At 33.5% G+C, this 20,305-nt stretch overlaps 2 protein-coding genes across 3 annotated transcripts; one reads left to right on the top strand and one right to left on the bottom strand.

Moving 5' to 3' along the window:
• The first annotated feature begins 3,915 nt into the window (after positions 1 to 3,915).
• Positions 3,916 to 6,813, top strand: LOC120087816 (Ras-related small GTP-binding family protein). Of its 2 annotated transcripts, none has more exons than XM_039044726.2 (9): positions 3,916 to 4,148; positions 4,266 to 4,388; positions 4,772 to 4,844; positions 4,974 to 5,074; positions 5,419 to 5,484; positions 5,695 to 5,792; positions 6,066 to 6,128; positions 6,208 to 6,300; positions 6,447 to 6,813. In XM_039044726.2, the coding sequence occupies exons 2-9, from the start codon at positions 4,316 to 4,318 to the stop codon at positions 6,528 to 6,530; spliced, it is 651 nt and encodes a 216-aa protein (XP_038900654.1). In that variant the 5' UTR covers positions 3,916 to 4,148; positions 4,266 to 4,315; the 3' UTR covers positions 6,531 to 6,813. The 2 variants fall into 2 exon arrangements, with proteins under 2 accessions (XP_038900654.1, XP_090162070.1); XM_090305944.1 differs by having other exon boundaries at positions 3,981 to 4,148; positions 5,695 to 5,809.
• A 545-nt stretch (positions 6,814 to 7,358) lies between these two features.
• LOC120089449 (DNA-binding protein) lies at positions 7,359 to 10,791 on the bottom strand. Its single transcript, XM_039046924.2, has 6 exons — positions 10,568 to 10,791; positions 10,202 to 10,360; positions 8,467 to 9,537; positions 8,318 to 8,383; positions 8,028 to 8,226; positions 7,359 to 7,845 (listed from the first exon to the last, which is right to left on the bottom strand). Exons 2-6 carry the CDS (start codon positions 10,256 to 10,258, stop codon positions 7,781 to 7,783), a joined length of 1,458 nt encoding a protein of 485 aa, XP_038902852.2. The 5' UTR covers positions 10,259 to 10,360; positions 10,568 to 10,791; the 3' UTR covers positions 7,359 to 7,780.
• Between the last annotated feature and the right edge of the window lie 9,514 nt (positions 10,792 to 20,305).

Here is a 20,305-nt window from a genome sequence, read left to right as displayed (position 1 = left end):
AGGGATAAGCTTGCCAGGTGGCAATTAATTAAGCAAATTCTTCATGCAAATCAAGTATAACTAGGCTTAACCAAGAAGGAGATTGTTTTGCCAAAATTTTCTTATGCCTAAGCGAGGGAGTGTTTCCATCTGAAGATTTTGAAAGTTGAAGAACTCTGGGCCATCTAAAGGAGAATCTAAGGGATTTCTGATTGATTCTGGAGGAAATAATGCTCAAATTCTAAGGTAAGCAAAAGTTAAGATGTTTATGAGCATTTTCTTTGAAATGAGTTTAGTTAAATGAAGGTTGGAATTAAAGTTATGGAATCTGGAAGTTTGAATTTGGAATGGTGTTGCAGATGAATAAGCAGGCAGCTGTATATGAAGAACAAGCAAGCAACTGACTCAGTGATGTTATGCGTTAATGTATACAACATAGTCAATCCACAATGAAGGCAATCTGAGTACATCGGATAGTGGATGTATGTCGAGACTGAGAAGTGTTTCAACGCTTCACCAAGCATCTTGAGAAAAGATTCCTAATTATCCCCTAAGTTATCAGGTAAGATGGCCAAGGATAGTCGATGCGTTAAGGATAGTTTTAATGCATCAAACTTAGCTATGATGCAATGACTATTGGTTTGCGGTAAAGATAAGCTATGTGTGATGCTCAAAAGGGAGCTAAGTATACTGACCAAAGAACCTTTCTTTTCAGGGCAAACGCAAATAGCAGAGGCGTACAACCCCTTGGATGAGTAGCTTAAGACAGTGAATGATAAGTTTTTAACAAGTGTTTTCTAACGCAAGTTTTATGAATAATTCCCAACGCATAGGCATTTCATATGAAGTTATTATATCATGATTTCCCCAACGCATGTCTTATAATGAATGTTGATCGCATGATCCATGTTTTTAAATGATGAAGTTATTTAAGAGTTTAGCATACATTTTCCATTAAGCCTATGCCATGTTTTATTGCATGATGAAATTGATTGAGTATATTCCATGTTTTATAAGGCACCATGCATTGACATGAAACTATGAGGTATGATTATTTCAAATACGCATATTTTGTATATATTCTTAATTGTTCAAATGTTTGTGCCTTGAACAAACCCTACTCCAATGTTGGTACCGAAAGTATGGTAAGGTACCCAAGTTACAATGGTGTTAAGGATCCTTAACACCAAAGGTATGGTAAGGAGGTCAGGACCTAATCCAGCTCTATGTGCACATATGACTATGTTATCGATGTTGATGAGATTGAGCAAAATGACTCTCTCTCAACTAAGGTTATTAGGGTTTGAGCAAAAGGCTCTCCCATAGGTTCAGACAGTGGAGTAGTGGAGTTTATCAGAATTATGCTAATGAGCTTTATTTTAGGGTTTCACATGATGTAATTCACAGTTTTAGTTTCTTTTTCAAAACCCTGAGTATGGTTTATTAAATGTTTTATTGATAGACATGTTTATGTTTTATTTAAGATTGTCAGTCTCTGGGCTTTCCAACTCACTTTTTAAAAATATTTTTCTTCCCAGGTAGTGGTCGACGTCTGAGGCCTAGCAATTCTACCGGTCAGTCGCTTCTCAAACCTTCAGAAAATTTGCAATTTAGGTGGCTTATAATGTTCTACTATTAATTTTATGTCCATGCCAAAATAGGGGGAAAGTGTGGAGTTTGTATTGTAAACTGATGAGAAGGCCCTATGGAGTAAAGGGAAGCGTGTGTAGGGGCGTAGCGATCATCAATCTGTACCAGAACCAAAACAAGGTCTTTCTGTGAAAGCTTGCCTAACCTAGGTTGAAAGGGGCGCGCTATAGAGTAAGGTTGCTGGGCAGGCATAATAAGACATCATAGCACCTAGAGATACAGGTACTAAGTGTGGTTTTTGAATTTGTTATGTATTGATATTTTCTAGTTAACAATAAATTATATGTTTAAAGTTGTTGCTGGAATTATGTGTTAAGTTCTAGAGAATTATAAACTGCTAAATAGATTTAGTAGGTGCTAAGAATACAGGTTTTTAGGAGTATCTTGGACAGTGGTTGCCATAAAAGATTTGGTAGTTGTTGTCTTCACATCTTTTCTCGAATTAAGAGGGTAATCTGGGAAGGGGTGTGACAAAACATGGTATGAAAAGTTGAACCTCTAATTATAGAAAGAATTAGAGTAGAAGTTTAGGGTGGGTGGATTCTTATCATTCCATGCCTTTGATGCCTCTTCCTTCCTACCCTCTGCGTTGGTCCTCGTCGAGTCCAGGTGGCTGGAAGTTAAATGTTAATGTGACTCAGTTGAAGGAGTGTGGTTTTAGTGGTCTTGGGTGGATTAATACGTGATCATGATGGAAGAGGGATCCTAAGTGGTTTTACTTTTATTAGGAAGAGGTGAGACATTAGCTTATTGGAACTGAAGACACTTTGGAATGTTTGATCATTGTGCAGACATAAATGGGTTGGAACCAATCGAACATAGTGGAGTCTAATACATTATAGGTGATTAACTTGTTGTATAGGAAGGATTCCTCTTTTATTGAGTTAAGCTTCCTTATTGAGGATATTCTGTATGTTAGGAACTTTGTTAATACCTTTATTTTCCGTCTCATCTCTAAAGAGGAGAAAAAATGTGTCCATGTCTTAACAGCTTTGGCTTCCTCTCATGGTGATTCTTTGATCTGGAAAGATGGTTTTTCAGATAGAATTCTTCCTCTCATTTATAATGAGATAATTAAAGAGTAGTTGGTATGTGGTGTTGTTTGTTGGTTAAAAAAAATTACTTAACCATTTAACTGTATTCATATTAATACATTTGAAATATGTTTAAAAAAAGTAGGGAATAAACAAGTAATTACACTAGTATTATATACATATATATATATATATATAAATTGTAAAAGGACACTAGTATTATTTTATTTGGTATTAGTACAAGAATATTCAAACATATGACAATGGCCGCCGTCGCCAATTTGCTGAGGTGGCCAGCGCATTGACAACCATTTCGATGTCAATAATGCTATTGACAAGGAATCTATTCTAGCTATTAAATTCTCAATACATTTATGTCGGCCACGAGATAGATTAGCAACTGCAAATCATTTTATTCGAATTTAAAATAAGTACACTCCACGATATAAATCATTTGAAAAATAAACCAATTCATTGATTTCTTATAAGATCAATTAAGATGGACTCTTAAATTTATTAAAGAAATTACGTATAGAGCAATTAAACATTATTATTCACAATATTCCATCCATTCATAATTTGACATGTTATTGAGTTATATTGTTTTACTCTTAAAAAGATCATATGGTTATTATTAACTTTGAGGTCAAATGTTCGATCTCTTCATCCAATATATTGTCAAAAAAAATCATATTTCCCCAAACAAATTTTCCAAAATATAAAACAGTCATAAATTTATTGAAACTTTTCTAGTATTATATTAGTTTAAGGGAGGAGGATTGTAGCGAAACAACTTTCCGTCTTGGCTTGGACCTGTTATCTATCATGATACCCAATTTTATTACCCAGAATGATTTGGTTTAATAAACGTTTATGATATATATTTTAAAAATATATATATATACTTCTTAAACTATGTTGATGCTATAGTATTAGAAATTAATAAAAGTAAATCTAGTTTAATGTTAATTAACATGATTAGTCACATAATCGAGCGTAATTAAATTGATATTCGAGTGTTCTGGTAACTATAAAGTACGTGGCTTGAATCATTCTATCTCCAATTGTACTTAAAGAAATTAACACCACCAATCATTTCCAGTAGAAATTTGATTTGTCACCTCACCCTTTTTAACTTAAATTTTTTTATAAAATAATAATAATTTAAAAAAAAATCCCCTAACCCTACTATTACACGTGGCATAAAAGGCTACAGGTTAAGACAGCTGTCAGTAGATAATTGGTGAAAATTGAGGGTCTGGTTCGTCATTTCATTTCCATCGGCTTAAGAAAGGAAATAAAGTCCGAAAAAAAAGCTCTCTTTACAGGTGATGAGCCGCTCAGAATTTTCTTCCCTTTTTTGGCTGAAATCGCTAAGCTGACCAGCGAATCACTGTCGATCTCTTTCTAAACTCCCACGCGCCACCGCACGCGCATACTGGAGACTGGGTTGTGGTTATTCTCCTGTTTTCTGTATTGGAATCGGTACATTTCTCTAGCATTTAGGATTTTTCTGCCTTTCTATCTTTTGTTCGTAAATATTGGAGTTTGTTGAGTTTGCGTGTCTTTTCTTCATTTGGGGTTGTTTTGATGATGGTTTAGGTTATTTCTGAGAGCGTTTTGTTTCCTGAATCGGTTTGATTGCAATTGTCATGGCTGCTCCACCTGCAAGAGCTCGGGCGGATTATGATTATCTCATAAAGCTTCTTTTAATCGGCGATAGCGGTGCGTAATTTTCTTTTCGGTTTCAAATATAGCCTCATTTTCTAATCTTTTTTTTTTTTTTTGAGGTTATCTCCATATCGTTTGTTGATTGGGAAAAACGCGGGAGGAAATCAATTGGGAATGTTTGTTTTTCTTGGATCTGGGATCTGTTTTTTTTAGTTTTTCGTTTGGATGATAATGTCGATTACGCTGAGATTGATTTGGTGATTGAGGACATTTGTTGCTGATTCGATGTATTTTACATTATGTAAATTTGAATATTTCTATTTCAAGATGTACGGCATTCTTTCTGTTCAATTGCTGATTCGGTTCACATTGTAATGCCACCTAATGCTAATGATGTTCTCTGTTTCTGTTCATTTTTGTTGCTTTTTTGTGTGCAGGTGTTGGTAAGAGTTGCCTTCTCTTACGTTTCTCTGATGGTTCCTTCACCACAAGTTTTATTACTACCATTGGGTGTGTGAACTTCAATTTTCTATATGAATGTAAATGCCCATGTCTTGTGGGATTATGAAAGTCGCATGGATTAATGTACTTAAAAAGATTTCTTCTGAACTAACTATATCATTTTTTCCCCTCCTGCAGTATTGATTTTAAAATCAGGACCATTGAACTTGATGGAAAACGGATCAAGCTTCAAATTTGGGATACAGCTGGTCAAGAGCGCTTCCGTACAATCACCACAGGTATTCTTTTCCATCCTTCATGATTATGGACTTGTCTGTTGCTAAGAGGTGAAACCGTGATAGATATCAACATTGTATTGAATGAAATTGACTAGTGGTTCGTCTTTAGGATCTCTTCCTAAATTGTAAATCTTTTGTGGATTCGGATTATTAATGGTGATGTTGGACAGGATAGGTTGCAGTTTCTTCTTTGCTGCATATGGAGATTAATTCTCTTTTCTTCATTTAACAAGATGTTCTCGGTGTTGTTTCATGTACTAGATAGAGTGTATCATAAGGATTAATGGTCATAATAAATATTTAGATTAGCAGAGTTTCTCAACTGTTCTGTTTGTTGTTTTCAGCTTACTACCGTGGAGCAATGGGCATATTGCTGGTCTATGATGTAACTGATGAATCATCTTTCAACAGTATGTACCATTTTTACCATTTCTTCTTCAGAATTTTCTTTTGGTGAATTACATTTAATCTTCGTATACAATTTGCATTGAATCCAACATATCCTTCATTCATTATGCTTTTTCCTATGAGGTGGATGGTCAACGACATTTCATAGCATCCATTTTCGTTATCATTTTATTTGGCCTACTCGTTTCTTATTCTTTTCTAACCATTTTCAGATATTAGAAATTGGATTCGCAATATCGAACAACATGCTTCTGATAATGTCAACAAGATATTGGTTGGAAACAAGGCCGACATGGATGAAAGCAAAAGAGTATGTTATATTCTACTGTAAGGAAATGAAAAGAAAGGCTTCAGCTCTAAATGGTTGTCCTACTCACCTCGCAGCTTGTGAATGAACTGTAGTCGATACATGCTTTGGACTTCTTATGTATAGTCGTTACATTATATTCAAGAAGAAAATAGTTACCAAACAGATTTTAGGGGACAAAAATGTTGAAAATTCTATCTTCCAAGCCTCAACTAAGATTACTTTATCTCTGAAGCCCTCCACGTTACCCCATCTTTTAATATCCTTCTCTTACAGGCTGTGCCTACATCCAAAGGACAGGCGCTTGCTGATGAGTATGGGATCAAATTCTTTGAAACTGTGAGTTGCTAGCTCTTCCACCTGTGTAATTTTTCCACAAGAGTGTAAAGTTGTAGGCTGAAAGATATTTGCATTACAGAGTGCAAAGACAAATCTTAATGTGGAAGAAGTTTTCTTCTCAATAGCAAGGGATATCAAGCAACGTCTCGCTGATACTGATTCAAAAGCCGAGGTATTGAATCGTTTTTCTGCTTTAATTTCACCCAAACAATAAGAATAACATAACCTATAACTTCTTGTTTTCCCATTATATATACCTATGCTACAACTTTCATAAATTCATGAACTTAAAAGTCTGGTGTTTGTTACGTTTTGCAGCCTTTGACGATCAAGATTAATCAACAGGACCAGGGAGCCAATGCTGGTCAGGCTGCGCAAAAATCAGCTTGCTGTGGTTCTTAAGATGATCAAAACCCTTTGAAGTAGTCATATATTGAAGTCATACTTTATTGATGGGAAAATCAAGTTATTTTGTAATTCTTTTGAACTTCATTTAGTGTGTAATAGATAGATAGGTACTTTCGTGTTTTTGAATTTCATTTGTGATCATGTCTATATTATTAAGAGATTTAATTTTTTTTTTCAACATTTTCTTTTTGGCTTTTTAGAAACGATGATGTCCCAATTATTTGTTTGCTTTAACTTATAAGATGGTTTGTATATAAAGCAACTATTTTTTTCTTTAGAATGGTAAAACTTATTTTGGTAATGTTACTATTTTTCACCGAAGTGGATGGTGCAAGAAAGCTGTGTCAAGCTTATTGTGTAAATTGAATATTTAAATATACTTATAAGGGATCATTAAAATATTGATATAGTTAAATTTACCTAAATAAACTTAAACCATCTGTTTAAGCAAATTTATAACATGGCATTTGATGGAAGTCTTTAATTCAACCTATTGTAATGTTTTTTACTCCCTAATTAATATTTGATTTGTTGGCCTACCTACAAATTTTCAAACCTACAAGTAAAGAGAAATGTAAACATATTGGTATAATATCAAAGTCTAACAAAATCTAGATTTAACGACTTTATTTAACAATTAAATGTTGTTTCCTTTTAATTGCAAGTAATGTTTTATTCTATGTTGCAATGAAGTTTTGACCTGTTTTTAATACACTTGCGATATCTATTACTGTGCAGCAATAAATTGTAGGCCTTTATCTTACAATCGAGCAAAATCTATTCAACTTTCAACAAATGAATGTGCAAAAAAATAGAAGCAACTTCAACAAAAAGGTTAAAATTTCCATGTGTTCAAATATCAACCCCCAATAATACATACACTCTACAGCTACACAATTTAACAGTTGACAGAAAGTTGAGTCAGGCTTTCATGTAATAAGAGATTTACAATGTGGGTGTTGTTTCCAACACAAAATGGTGACGAACGCTCCAAACAAGGTGCAAAATCCAAATCCTAACCCCCCATTGTTCAAGGTACTTGATACATGGTTTCCTTTTCTAATACGAAACTGAATTCTAACCACCATCCTGATGCATCTAGGCGAGTAGGACAGAAATACTTATTTTCAACTTCGAAATCGTACAGACCATGAATCAGTTAGCATGAAAAAATTTTATTCTCTTGAACACTATCCACCTAAGCTTGTCTTGCATTTATAGAACTCGCAATGAATTCTAGTCTACTAAAGGTTAAGTTCATCCTTGCCATATATGCGCTGAAGCTCGCGGGTAGCTGCTTGAAATGATTCTGAAAAAATTCAGTGGAAAATATATATTTTGAGTGAAGAGCACAGTTGCAGACTCTGCAGCAATCTTAACTCTCAAACACGGTGTTGGTGGTGTGTGTGTGTGGTGAGTTGAGTGTGATTGAGGGAGCAAGAGTTGTTTGTGGTTGTATTTCCAAAGCAAAAAAAAAAAACTAGCCTTTACCTTTCCAAATCTGAAAAGATTTCTGATTGATAGGTGCACCAAATATAGTTTGAATTGTATCAAACAACAAGCTCTCCGGAGTGCTTCTTAACTCTTGTACAATCTGGTAAATAGTCTTCCCATTCTCAAAGTATATATGATTATTTGGGTGTTTTGTTTTGCAGCCAGCATGCCGCTCGAACTCATACGCATTAAGCATCTTCCAAGGAAACACAGAAAGAGTAAGTTAGGTATGATCTGACTGAATTAATCTTTAACTGTAGCATGAGGGGCGAATTTTGGTGACTTACTTTGGAAAAGTTGCAAGATTGGCATCCACAAAGATAGCCAGATCCCCTAATTATTCCACGAAGCTCCTAATAAAATCAGTGAAGGGTATGAGCAAACCACATGGCAAGCACACTTTATTGTGCAAATGAAGCGAAGAAAAAAAAGTTACCTCTCTGGTTACAGAAACATACTTAACAGGAACACCATCGAGCATACCGGTCGATATTAAACTTCTAACATTTGAAGGAAAGCTGTTTGGAGCTTCTTTCCTCGTTTTGTATTCTGGTCTACTCTTCAGCGTCATATCAAGCTTTTGCTTAGCTATCTGAGAACTGCTTACAGGTACATCTAAACTTGATGATTCCAACTCTGTGACACCATCAGCTTCAGATGCTTGGAAGGAAGGTTCGTAGAATGTTGAGTCATGGTTACCAAGAGACCTGCCTAAGGATATAATATCTTGCTCATCAGGAAATCCATCAAATGAGATTATATTTGCATCTCTCTTACCATAATCATCACCAATGGAGACAACATTATCATCTACCTTCCCACTATGACCTAAAAACCTAATATGGTGATCCCCATCATTAGAGGTTTGGTTCATCAAACTGAAACTGTCATCCTCCTTAATATAGGCTGATCCCACAGATACAAGACCTGTTTCAATTTCTTTATAATAACTTTCTATGGTGAGTTGACCACCATCTTCCCTATTAGAATTACTTCTTAGACAAGGTTGTAGATCATGTATATTATCTTCAACCTGATTGACTTTCGCTTTTCTAATTCCTCCATATCTAGGAGAGGTTTCAGGGTCCTCCATACCATTAGAAATAGACAACCCAACAGATGCATCCTCTCCATAATGGTCTTCAACTTCAATACCTTTTCTCCTGAGGTCCAAATTATCCGAAATTACAGAAGATGCTTTAGTTAGATCAAAGTCAGCAGACCTTAATGATTCAGGCCCAAATAAGCGACCAATAAGTTGATGTGAAACAGACTGATAATTAGCAGTATGATGCTCCCACGGAAAAACGTTCATATTAGACAGTGCTCCAGTCATTTTACTGCTTGGAGCTTGAATGGCTTGCTTCTTGTTGGGGAAAACCTGTGCTTCACAACCATCTATAAACCAGTGATGTGCTCGCTTTGTGTCTAATAATGATGGGCTGTCAAAAGTTGAATTTGCATCATTTTCATGCCCAGGACCCTTTGTCATCCACAAACCTTTATTCTGGACAGAAAATCACAAATAATCAGAGCAAAGTGGATTCTCTGTCTTTTCCAAAATCATAGTCCGCCAAGAAATAATTATTCAGGGGAGAAATCAGTAAAGAATCAATGGGAAAAGATGATTTACTGTCACACTTTCGGTTTAATCTCTTTCTGAGTCTAAGACCACTCTTCCCAATGGTTTTTCAAAAGGATTCTTTATCCAAAAGGTCTTTTTTTTTTTTTTTTTTTTTGCAAGGTGGTACACAATGAGTTTGTGCTCCAGTAAGTTGTATACAGGAAAAATTGAGCTAGTCTCAAATCCTAAAAATATTGATTTCGTTTTGCAATCTTAAACACTCATGATTTGAGTGATGAAACAAGGAAGCCAATCAAATATTCAGGACATCAAAATCACTAAAGCCTACCATACAAAACCATAACACCGAATTAAACCCTAAAATATGCCCTAGTTTTAACTTTGAATATGGGTAAATCTAACTATATACAAATTAAAAGAGGGGAACTGTTTCAGTTCAAAAATTCAATCGGATTATTCCATGAGATGTTGCTCAAACACTTAGAACATAGCCATTACTCAAATCTAGTAATCTTTCAAGCTCAGACACGAACGGCTTTTAAGCAACAAACCTAGAAATTCATACTTCGAGAGTTTTAAAGCATACCATTCTGATTCTTCTTCTAATCCGAAGTAGTATTGTCTCATTCACTGAACACAGCATGTACCACGCGGAGAAGCATGAATCTTCATAGAAACTTTTCCAAAGACGGAGGTTCCTTGTTAAACGAACTATTACCCAAATTTCTTCGAGCCCACCATTTCACTGCACCAGAATTAATGAGAAAAGAACTGTACTTATACCACAAACCAAACTCATGGTTTTAATAAAAGAAGACATCATTATCATCTTGCACATAAGACGAATCAACGACGATCGTGGAAATTTTCGAGCAGGAGAAGACCTAGAAATGGACTCAGAAACACAAATTCTAACTTGTTTTTACCATTCAAGTGTACAGGAAAAACGTACCGTCTGTTGATAACTAGGTTGCGAAATAGTGGAGTTCCGGCGAGGCTGCTCCGGCGACGAATTTCGACGAAAATGATGGGTTTTATGAGGGAAGGACTGATAGGGTAATTGGGAAAAGTGCAGTGCTTGAGAGTGGAAACTATGTTTAATAAAATAATCTGCTTCCTATATGTATATATACCTTTAATGATTTTAAAAATACCTTTCGAAATTTGGATATCAATAAAAAGCAAAGAATATGTGACAGTGACCAGAAATAAATATTAAAAATTAAGCGTAACTATTTCGTCTTTTATTTTTTATTTTTTTAAATACAATGACCGAATTCTTTAATCAAATTTTAAAAATAAAAATAAGTTTTTTAAAACTATTTTTGTCGGTTTTTAAAATTTGACTTGTTTTTTAAATTATTAGTAAAAAGAAAATAAAAAAGAATAAATTTGGAGGTGGAAGTATTGTTTATAACCTTAATTTTTTTTAAAAAAAAAAAACCAAATAGTTACTAAACGTAGGGGTGATCATTCAAACTGCAAAAACCAAACCGTTTCTAAAAATCGAACCGAATCGAACTAAAAACTTAGTGAAACTGAAAAATTCGGTTCGATCTGGTTTGAAGATAATTTGAAACCGAACCGAACCGTTTTTAACTAATATATATATATTTGTTTATATATTTAAAACAAGAGTAAAACCGAATTTAACCGAACCGCTTTTAATTTAAAGAACAAAACCGAATTTAAAACCGAACTGAACTGTTTTTAATTAAAAAAGAATATAACATGGATTTTTTTAAAAATGTCAAAACTGAATTTGAAGCCGAACCGAACCGCATATTGAACCAATAAATTGGTTCTCGGTTTCACATTTTAAAAAAATCGGTTCGGTTTAGTTTGACCACCAAATCGAATCGAACCGAACCGTTTTCACCCTAACTAAACGAGATTTTCATTTTTCATTTTTCATTTTTTTAAAAAAAAAATAAACCTACAAACATCCATTCCATATTTAAATTCATTGTTCTCTTATTTTCTTTTTACTCATGTTTTCAAAAACCAAGTCAAACTTTAGGGAAAAAAATAATTTGGTTAAGAATACATGTAAGAAAATGTGGAGAAGAAAAAAAAACTAAAACTAAAATCAACGAAACGAAATGCTTATAAAAGGGCCTAAAATTTCATACAAGTTTTAAATATTCAAATTTTTTTTTAGATAAAATCAAATTTTAATTTGCTTAGTGTATCACTGTTCGTTAAATTTCATATGGGACCTTTTTAAATATAAAAAATATTTAAAAATATTTACACTTTATAATAAAAAGTTTTAAAAAGACAAAGTATTTTTAGGACTTTTTATTATAAGGTGTAAATATTTTTTGAATTTTTGTATTTATAAGAATTTCTCTTTCATTGTCATATGATTGAAGTTTGAAATTTGTCTAAATCATCAACGGACTTAAAAATTAATGGATGTAGATAAATGTAATACTATAACATCTAATAAAATCTAATAATTTTCACTTGGCTAGGTGTTGCAATATTTACCTTTGCACCAAACTTATTTTTTTACTAAATAATAAAAATTGAAAAATTATCAATATTTAGAAGGTGTTTGGGTATTAACGTGGTTGAGTTGAGTTAGGTTTATTTGATTTGGTTGATGTTAAATAACTTAACTCCACCAAGTTCAACCATGTTTACTATTGAAAGAGAAACTTCATCTTCCCTCTTACTCCCTCTCTCTCTCCAAGATGGTCAACTTTAGCAACTCCCAACCCTGAAGACATCCATAGTTGGCGACCAGACTTTGACACCTTACTCTGGAGACATACTTCGATAACCATCTCCGTAGAAAATCGCCTCCAATATTACATTTAACTTTAACTCCACAAGACTACCACCTATGAGTCTATGACGACCAATTTGTGGAGGACATTACGTCATTTGCCCAAGAGGCTTTATAAAATTGATGTCTTTTCAGGGGAAAAAAAAAAACTCATTTGAAAATTATATTTGGTCTAAAAATAATATCTTTTAACGAGTACCCATAGTTTTTATAATAAAAGAATAAATAAATATAAGATACGGAGGATTAGCAAGCAGTTTGAAAAGGATTTCGAGGACCAAGACGGACTACGGCGGCAGCTGCTTCTGAAAGAGGCAAAACTCCACCGTATGCTCAGCCTCCAGTTGCTGCAACAACACTTCTTGCCACCGCCTTTTTCTGCCCTAACTTCATTTTTTGAAGTCGATCACTCTTTTTTTCCGATCACTCCTTTTTTCAACCAGATTCATTCTTCACCATTGATTAGGCTAATTATTATTTTAATTCAATTATTTCCGAAATATTCATTAATTTCTTTAAAAAAATTATATTTGATTTTTTATTTTTTTACAGGCATTGTACACCAGTAAAAGCGGCAAGGAGGTTGGGATTTGAATGACCAAATTTTGTAGAATCACTGGATCCAACATGAATATTATTATTATGTAGGCTTATTATTATTTTTTTTAATAAAAATGTATACCTATCCTTAGGTAAAAAAGATAAATAATAATAAAAAGATTTGAATGAATAATATTGTTTTATTTATTTATTATTATTCAAAAGGAATGGATATTGAGTTAGAGCGGGTTCATACACGTGATTTTTTTTTAATCTTATTGTATAAGTAATAATTAGTTTAGAAAATCTTTAACTGAACATATTAATTTTTTTTATTTATTAGAATTGATTTTAACGTATAAAAAATTCCAATAATTGAGAAATTATAGAAAGTAGAGGTAAATTATCAGCGCCTAAAATGTTCTTAGATATTATTTAATATATCCAAATATGATGGTATCTTATAAAACTTTTATGGATTGAATTCACATGAACATAACTTTTATGAAATAAGAATTTTGTCATCGGTCTCGACCGTTCTTTAACGTGATTAACATTATTTTGGAGATGTCCTTCTTGTCCACTATCTAATGTCATATTTATTATTTGGTTAGATTACAAAATTTTCGATATCTAAATGGTTTGAAGACGATAGATTTTAAAATTTTGAATTTAATCTCCATATTAGCAACAAACATGATGGAGCCACGTAGGAACCAGAGACACATGCTTATATATAAAAATTCAACTTAAATAATAAGATTTAGTGGCAAGGGTTCAAATTCATCAGATTTTTTCATCTCTAATGGGTTTTTAAAGCCCAACTAATGTAAATCCTAATAAAAAGAAAGTTGGTCAAATAATGTGTTCTTTAAAATATAATGTGTTTTTTTAATAAATAAATAGTCAAACAATACTTTTTTTTTAACAATAGAACTGGACATATTATAAACTTTTTTCTTCTTTTCGAAATTCACTTTTCAATCTCAACTCAGAACATTCTATTAAAAAGGTTTCATTCATTTTTTTACATAATTTTTATATTTACATTACACTATATATATTTGTTTGTTTCCATGTTATTTTTGTTGGGATTCATGCCTAAATCTCGTAGGGTCTTATAATTTGTAAACATTGTTGGACAAACTCATTTTGTATTTAATAAAATATATGATATTTTATTCATTGTCTAAAAAATATACGATATTTTAGTTGCATTAACTACAAACCAATAAATTAACATCCAAGGTTATCTTTGTAACTTACACATGTATGTAAAGACATACGGGTGGATCATGTTTAAGTGATAACCTGAATGGTCTATAGTAGATGGATAAGGTTGGGTGTCTTATCCTTGTGACACTACAAGTATGGCCCGCTTTGTAGGTGTTACAATTGTTGTAAAGTGCTACAAATGATCTGATCGTAATCATTTATGTATAGATATGCGAGTGAGGATATTCTATACAAAGGAGTTTGTATAAGACCAGACCACAAAATGTTTAGCCCCATTATATAACGTTGTTCATAAAGGGACTAACATTTCACCAGGATGATCGTAGGTGACTTGACCTGAATCCTAAGTGAGTTGTGAACTCCTGCCTATGAGGGCGGTCCTTTGATTTGTATGAGTGAGAGAGTGGCCAGATCGCCGACTCAACAAGTCTACCATTTTGAGGATTCGTCTGATTAGGGAGCTAGGAACACAGCTACATAAGATGGAATTCACTCCTTCCTTGAGGCAAGGGTAAGTAGATAAATTGCTCCCTTAAGGGCTAATTCTGGGTCTTGAACAATGTGGCACCACATCCTCTCCTAACCCGAGAGGGGTTTAGTCATAGTTAGACTATGATCTATTGTTCATTAGAGTGATCAGTGGTACTTAAGGAGTTAGATATAACTACAGGGGCAAAGCAGTAATTTGGCATAGTTGTACTTACGAGCAATTTGTGAAAGATCATTGTACTGTTGATTGGTTATATCCAATGGACACAGAAATATATCTGTCGTGCAAAAAGTGCAGTTGTCGGTCTTTAATAGAGTGCCCGATAGTTAACGGATGGTGAATAATATAATTAAAGAGTTTAATTAATTATTCATGTACCGTTAGAGCTTCAAGCTACAGGTCCATGAGGTCCCCTTAGTAGCTCAATAGGATTGGTTGAGAATCAATTTTTGGATTAATTTAAATTGTTCAAATTAATAGAGGGATTGAATTATATATGATATAAATAAGTTGATTCAATTATATGTGATATAATTGTCATAATGTATTGATACATTATAGCTTAATGAAAGGAAATAAATATTTGAATAAGATTCAAATATAGTTTCTATGAATTGAATTCATAGTTGTTAAATTTAATATAAATAAGATCTATATTAAATGTCATATAAAAGAGAAAATAAACTATAGCTTATATTGTATGTGATACAATATTAAAACTATAGGTTATATGTTATTTATCATTTTTATAATTTAATATATATGATAAGTTAGTTATCATTTTTATATTATTATTATTATTATTTATAAGAAAGGGAGTTACAACTACCTTCCCCTTCTTTTCTCTCTACCCATGTAAGTGGCTGGTAGTTATATTTGGCATATAAAAAAGAAATCTTTCTTCTTCTTCTTGAAAAAGGATAATCGAGATTGAAAAAAAATGACATAAAAGTTTTGTGATTTTGAGTCTTTGAGAGAGTTCGCTAGCCTTCCTCATAAACATTAAGTTTTCCCTTAAAATTCAAAATAGCCAAATCCCACCACTCCTAGGTTCTCACCCTAAGAATACTAAGGTAACATTTGTGGTAGTGTTCGGTTTTGTTCGAGGTTAATCTTGAAGAAAGTCTTCAAGTTGTTCATGATCTGTTCGTGGGAAAACGTGAAGAAAGGTCTTCAAATGTAAGGTTTTTTGAAACCCTTGTTGGGATTGATATCATAAATCTCATAGAGTCCTGTAGTTTGTAAACACGTGTATGAACAAACTTTTGTGATGTAATGATATGAGATATTTTCTTCACTATTTTCTATAAAATATGAGATATTTTAGTTGCATTAACTACAAACCAATAAATTAAGACCCCTAGTTATCGTTGTAACTTAAGCACGTTTGTGGAGACATACAAGTGGATCATGCCTTAAGTGATAACCTAAATGGTCTGTAGTATATGGATAAATGAGTGAAATCTTATCCTGGTGACACTACGGATATGACCCGCTTTGTAGATATTACAAGTGTTATAAAATGCTACAGATGGTCTGATCCTGATCATTCATGTGGAGACATGCGAGCGGGGGTATCCTATATAAAGGAGTCTGTATAAGACTAGACCACGAAATGTTTAGTCTCGTTATATAACGTTGTTCATAACAGAGACTTTCATTTCACTATGATGACCATAGGTAACATGACCTTAATCCTGAGTGAGTTAAGAACTCCTACCTATGAGGGCGGTCCTTTGATTTGTATGGGTGTGAGTGGCCAGATTGCTGACTCAAACTTATCACTTTGGGGATTCGTCTGATTAGGGAGCTGAGAACTCAGCTACACAAAATGGAATTCACTCATTCCCTGAAGCAGGGGTAAGTAGATAGATTGCTCTCTTAAGGGCTGATTCTGAAACTTGAACAATGTGGCACTACACACTTTCTCATAGCCTGAGAAGTGTTCACTCATAGTAGGATTATGATGTATTGCTCATTAGAGGTGGTACTTAAGGAGTTAGATATAACTACAGGGGCAAAATGGTAAATTGATCCAGCTATACTGTTGATTGGTTATATCCAATGGATACAAAAATATATCAGTAGTGAGAAGAGTATAGATGTCGGTCTTTAGTGGAGTTCCTTGGTGGATATCGTGATTAAAGAGTTTAGTCAGTTATTCACGTACCATTGAAGTTTCAAGCTACAGATCTATAAGGTCCCCTTGGTAGCTCAATGAATTCAAGTTGAGAATCAGATTTTGGATTGGTTTGAAGTGTTCAAATTAATAAGAAAGAATTTGATTATACATGATATAATTAAATTGATTCAATTATATGTCATATTATTGATTTGATGTATTAGATATATTAATTGGAGGAATTAACATAAATATGAATTATATTAAATAAAGGAGAAAAGAACTGTAGTTTAAATATTACATATGATGTGATATTAAAACTATAGGTTATAAATATAATATGATAAATTAATTATTATATTTATTTACAATAAAAACAATTATGAAATAATTTTAGTCGGTTATTTTCTTTTCTTCATTAACCGTGCAAGTTGGAGGTTATTTTTAGTTTTAATAACTAAAGAATAAAATGAAAAGATTGTTCATTTTTTTTATGAATCGCATTATTGCATACCAATCAATCGAGTAAAAAGAGAGAGCTATACCATAGCTCTTTGAGAGAGTGAAAGACGAGCAAGTTAGCTACACGACTGCCTCGTTTACTAAACGATCGAGTACCTTTTGTTTATACGATAGACTTTCTATTTCTTCCACTTACTCGATCGTGTAAATTGATCGTATATATCCTCCTTTCCTCTATCAAATTTACACAGAGCCCACACCTCATAGATTCTCACTCCGAGAATACCGAGGTAGCCTTCTGGTGGTGTCTACGTACTGTTCGAGGAACAAGTGTTGTTTGTTCGTGATTGAGGAGATTGCTGAGGCGTGACGTTCGTGTTGGTGAACGATTATGCTATTACATCGAGGGAACAAGAAGAATAGTTCTTAGGGTAAGTTCCCTTGATCCTTAGTATTTTCCTTTTGAAGCATACTATAATTTAGAGTTTTTGCATAACTATTTTTGTTCGATTGTAAATGTGTATGTTCTGTCACAATGGGATTTAGAACGATTTCACTTCCGCTCACTGGTCTCTTTGATAAGAGTTCCTTCAACCCTTTCTTAAGCATGCTGTAATTTAAAATTAAATACATATCTTGTTACTTGTTTGCTGTAAAATTTTATATTCAATAAAAATAGAATTTGGTCGATCCGCTTTCGCTCAAGGTTCTCTCCCGTTAGAGTTTCTTTAATTGGTATCAAAGCCAGATTGTAGGTTTATGATTCCAAATTCCATTCTTTTATCAAATCGGTTTACAGTAATGGTGGGTTTTATAATATGCATTATGTATCATCCAATGAATGGTTGTGGATGTAATTTGTTGATGGATGTTTCGGGATCGAACGTTATGTTTAAGACTTTCTTTAATTTACAAATTTTGGTTTGTAAAGGCCTCTCGTTTTTGGGCATTAATCATGTAATTGAGTCTGTAATTTGTAAGTTTGAGTCCCTCGTGTTGTTCTCGGGAAGTTTCAAAGAAGAGTTCAGAGCATATTTTCGATGGAGAAGTCGAAGCAAATATTCAAAATCGTGTAGCTATATCGTGTAGCTCTTGCTACACGATCGTGTAGCTCTTGCTAAACGATTGTGTAGCTAATGTTACGCGGTCGTGTAGCATTTGCTCAAGATCGCATAGTTGTTTGCTACAAGATCGTGCAGTCTTTCCTACAATATCGCATAGTTGCTTGCTACGCAATTGTGCAGTCTTTCATACAAGACCACATAGCTGCTTGCTACGCGATCTGCAGTCTTTCCTACAAGATTGCATAATTCATTTGTTACACAATCACTACAAGGTGGTTCATTGAAGGGAGGTTCGGTTTGAGCGGTTCAAAGCCTGGTTCACCTATTTCGAACCGGTTGACTCAAATTTATGTAATAGATAGCCTTTCGTTTTTCCTTTTTAGAGGTCCTATCCTGGTCTATCAATTGTTAGTGTAAATAAATATGCGATGTATGTTTTATATTATATGTCATATAATTTTAAAACCCACCATAGGTTATGAAATTATATTCATGCATCATTTTATATTATAAGTGTTATAATATATGAATTTGCATGATTTAAATTACAAGAAGCATGCTCATGCATCATATAGTATAAATGCTATAGTATATGTATGCATGCATTATAGCATATCCATGCATCATTTATATTATGATTGTTATAATATATAGTTGAATGAATGTATAGAATGCATACTATAGCAAGATTCATTACTTAGTTATATAATTGTTATATATCATTAATGAATGAATATTGAATGAAGCATGACATTATCTTAGATTAATTTATAAATGTTATAATTAACTAAAGCATGTCCAGCATGAAATGATTGTTTTTAATTGTTTCATTTATTTATAATTGTTATAACTAAATTAAATTAGAATTAAAATCAACAATAAAGAGTTGCATGTAAACCTTAGGCTATAATCATTTTTAAAAAATTTTTAAAATATGATTGAGATAAACTTAAGATCACATTTCTAATGAGATTAAAAATCTAAGTTTAATCTTTTAATCGGTTTAAAATGGATCTACAAGAGGAAAAAGGGTGTTGATGGGAAGGTGCAAACCTTCAAGGCTAGACTGGTGGCAAAAGGTTATACCCAAGTAGAGGGAGACGACTATGAGGAGACTTTCTCGCCTTTTGCCATGCTGAAGTCTATCTAAATCCTCCCATCTATTGCCTCATATTATGACTATGATGAAGGAACTCTTATTCAAGAGTACCTACGAGCGGAAGCGGATCTTTCCAATTCATTGTGACAGAATTACCGCATACACATTCAAACATACTTTCATAATGCTAAAAGGATCAAGAAATCATACCAGATGAAGATTTCTCGAGTCTGAAGCCCAACCGTCTACCTCGAATAGTAACCACTCGAACAGAAGGAAACGGAGAAGACAACACCACTTAGAGCCTTCGGTATTCTTGGAGTGAGAATCCAAAGTGTGGGCTTTATTCGGATTTGGTAGAGGGAAGGAGGAAGAGCGACCGTACACAACGATCAAGCAAGTGGGAGATGCAGTCGTCTATCGCATAGACAATATGCTTGATCGTTTAGGTAAAGTATACGATCGTGTAATAAAAGTAAGCGATCGTCTATATGATCGTGTAGGAAAAGATAAACGATCGTGTAGGAAAAGGGTGAACGATCGTCCAAAACGATCACTTAGTAAATATCGGGAGCTAAACGATCGCTTAGAAAAAAGGTAAACGATCGTTTAGATAATAGCGCGCGACGGTGTAATCGGTATGCAATCGCTTAGCAATATCGTATATGTTAGCGATCGTGCAATCCTATCGTATAGGCACTAACTTTCTAAACGATGACACTATCTTTTTCACAATATCCGCGCACACAGAGATCAACACACCGTCTGCTATTTATAATGCACGCATACGTTATTTAGAACGAAAAGGCGCCTTCCCATTTCCTTTATAACCATCCAATGAATGTGATCTTATCACATTCATAACTTATAAGTTAATATCAAA

Source organism: Benincasa hispida, chromosome 10, assembly GCF_027475165.1.
Source record: "Benincasa hispida cultivar pf3 chromosome 10, pf3_genome.v1.1, whole genome shotgun sequence".
NCBI lineage: Eukaryota > Viridiplantae > Streptophyta > Magnoliopsida > Cucurbitales > Cucurbitaceae > Benincasa > Benincasa hispida.
This window is presented reverse-complemented; position numbering and strand designations above follow the sequence as displayed.

Bases quoted from the DNA above. Each gene is read 5' to 3' on its own strand.
- LOC120089449 (XM_039046924.2), bottom strand. From the start codon at position 10,258: ATGCTGTGTTCAGTGAATGAGACAATACTACTTCGGATTAGAAGAAGA. The intron at 8,227-8,317 runs GTAAGTCACCAA...TTTCCTTGGAAG, and splicing joins AATCTTGCAACTTTTCCAAA to ATGCTTAATGCGTATGAGTT. The intron at 7,846-8,027 runs GTAAAGGCTAGT...GAATTTTTTCAG, and splicing joins ATCTTTTCAGATTTGGAAAG to AATCATTTCAAGCAGCTACC.
- LOC120087816 (XM_039044726.2), top strand. From the start codon at position 4,316: ATGGCTGCTCCACCTGCAAGAGCTCGGGCGGATTATGATTATCTCATA. The intron at 4,845-4,973 runs GTGTGTGAACTT...CCCCTCCTGCAG, and splicing joins AGTTTTATTACTACCATTGG to TATTGATTTTAAAATCAGGA. The intron at 6,301-6,446 runs GTATTGAATCGT...TACGTTTTGCAG, and splicing joins ATACTGATTCAAAAGCCGAG to CCTTTGACGATCAAGATTAA.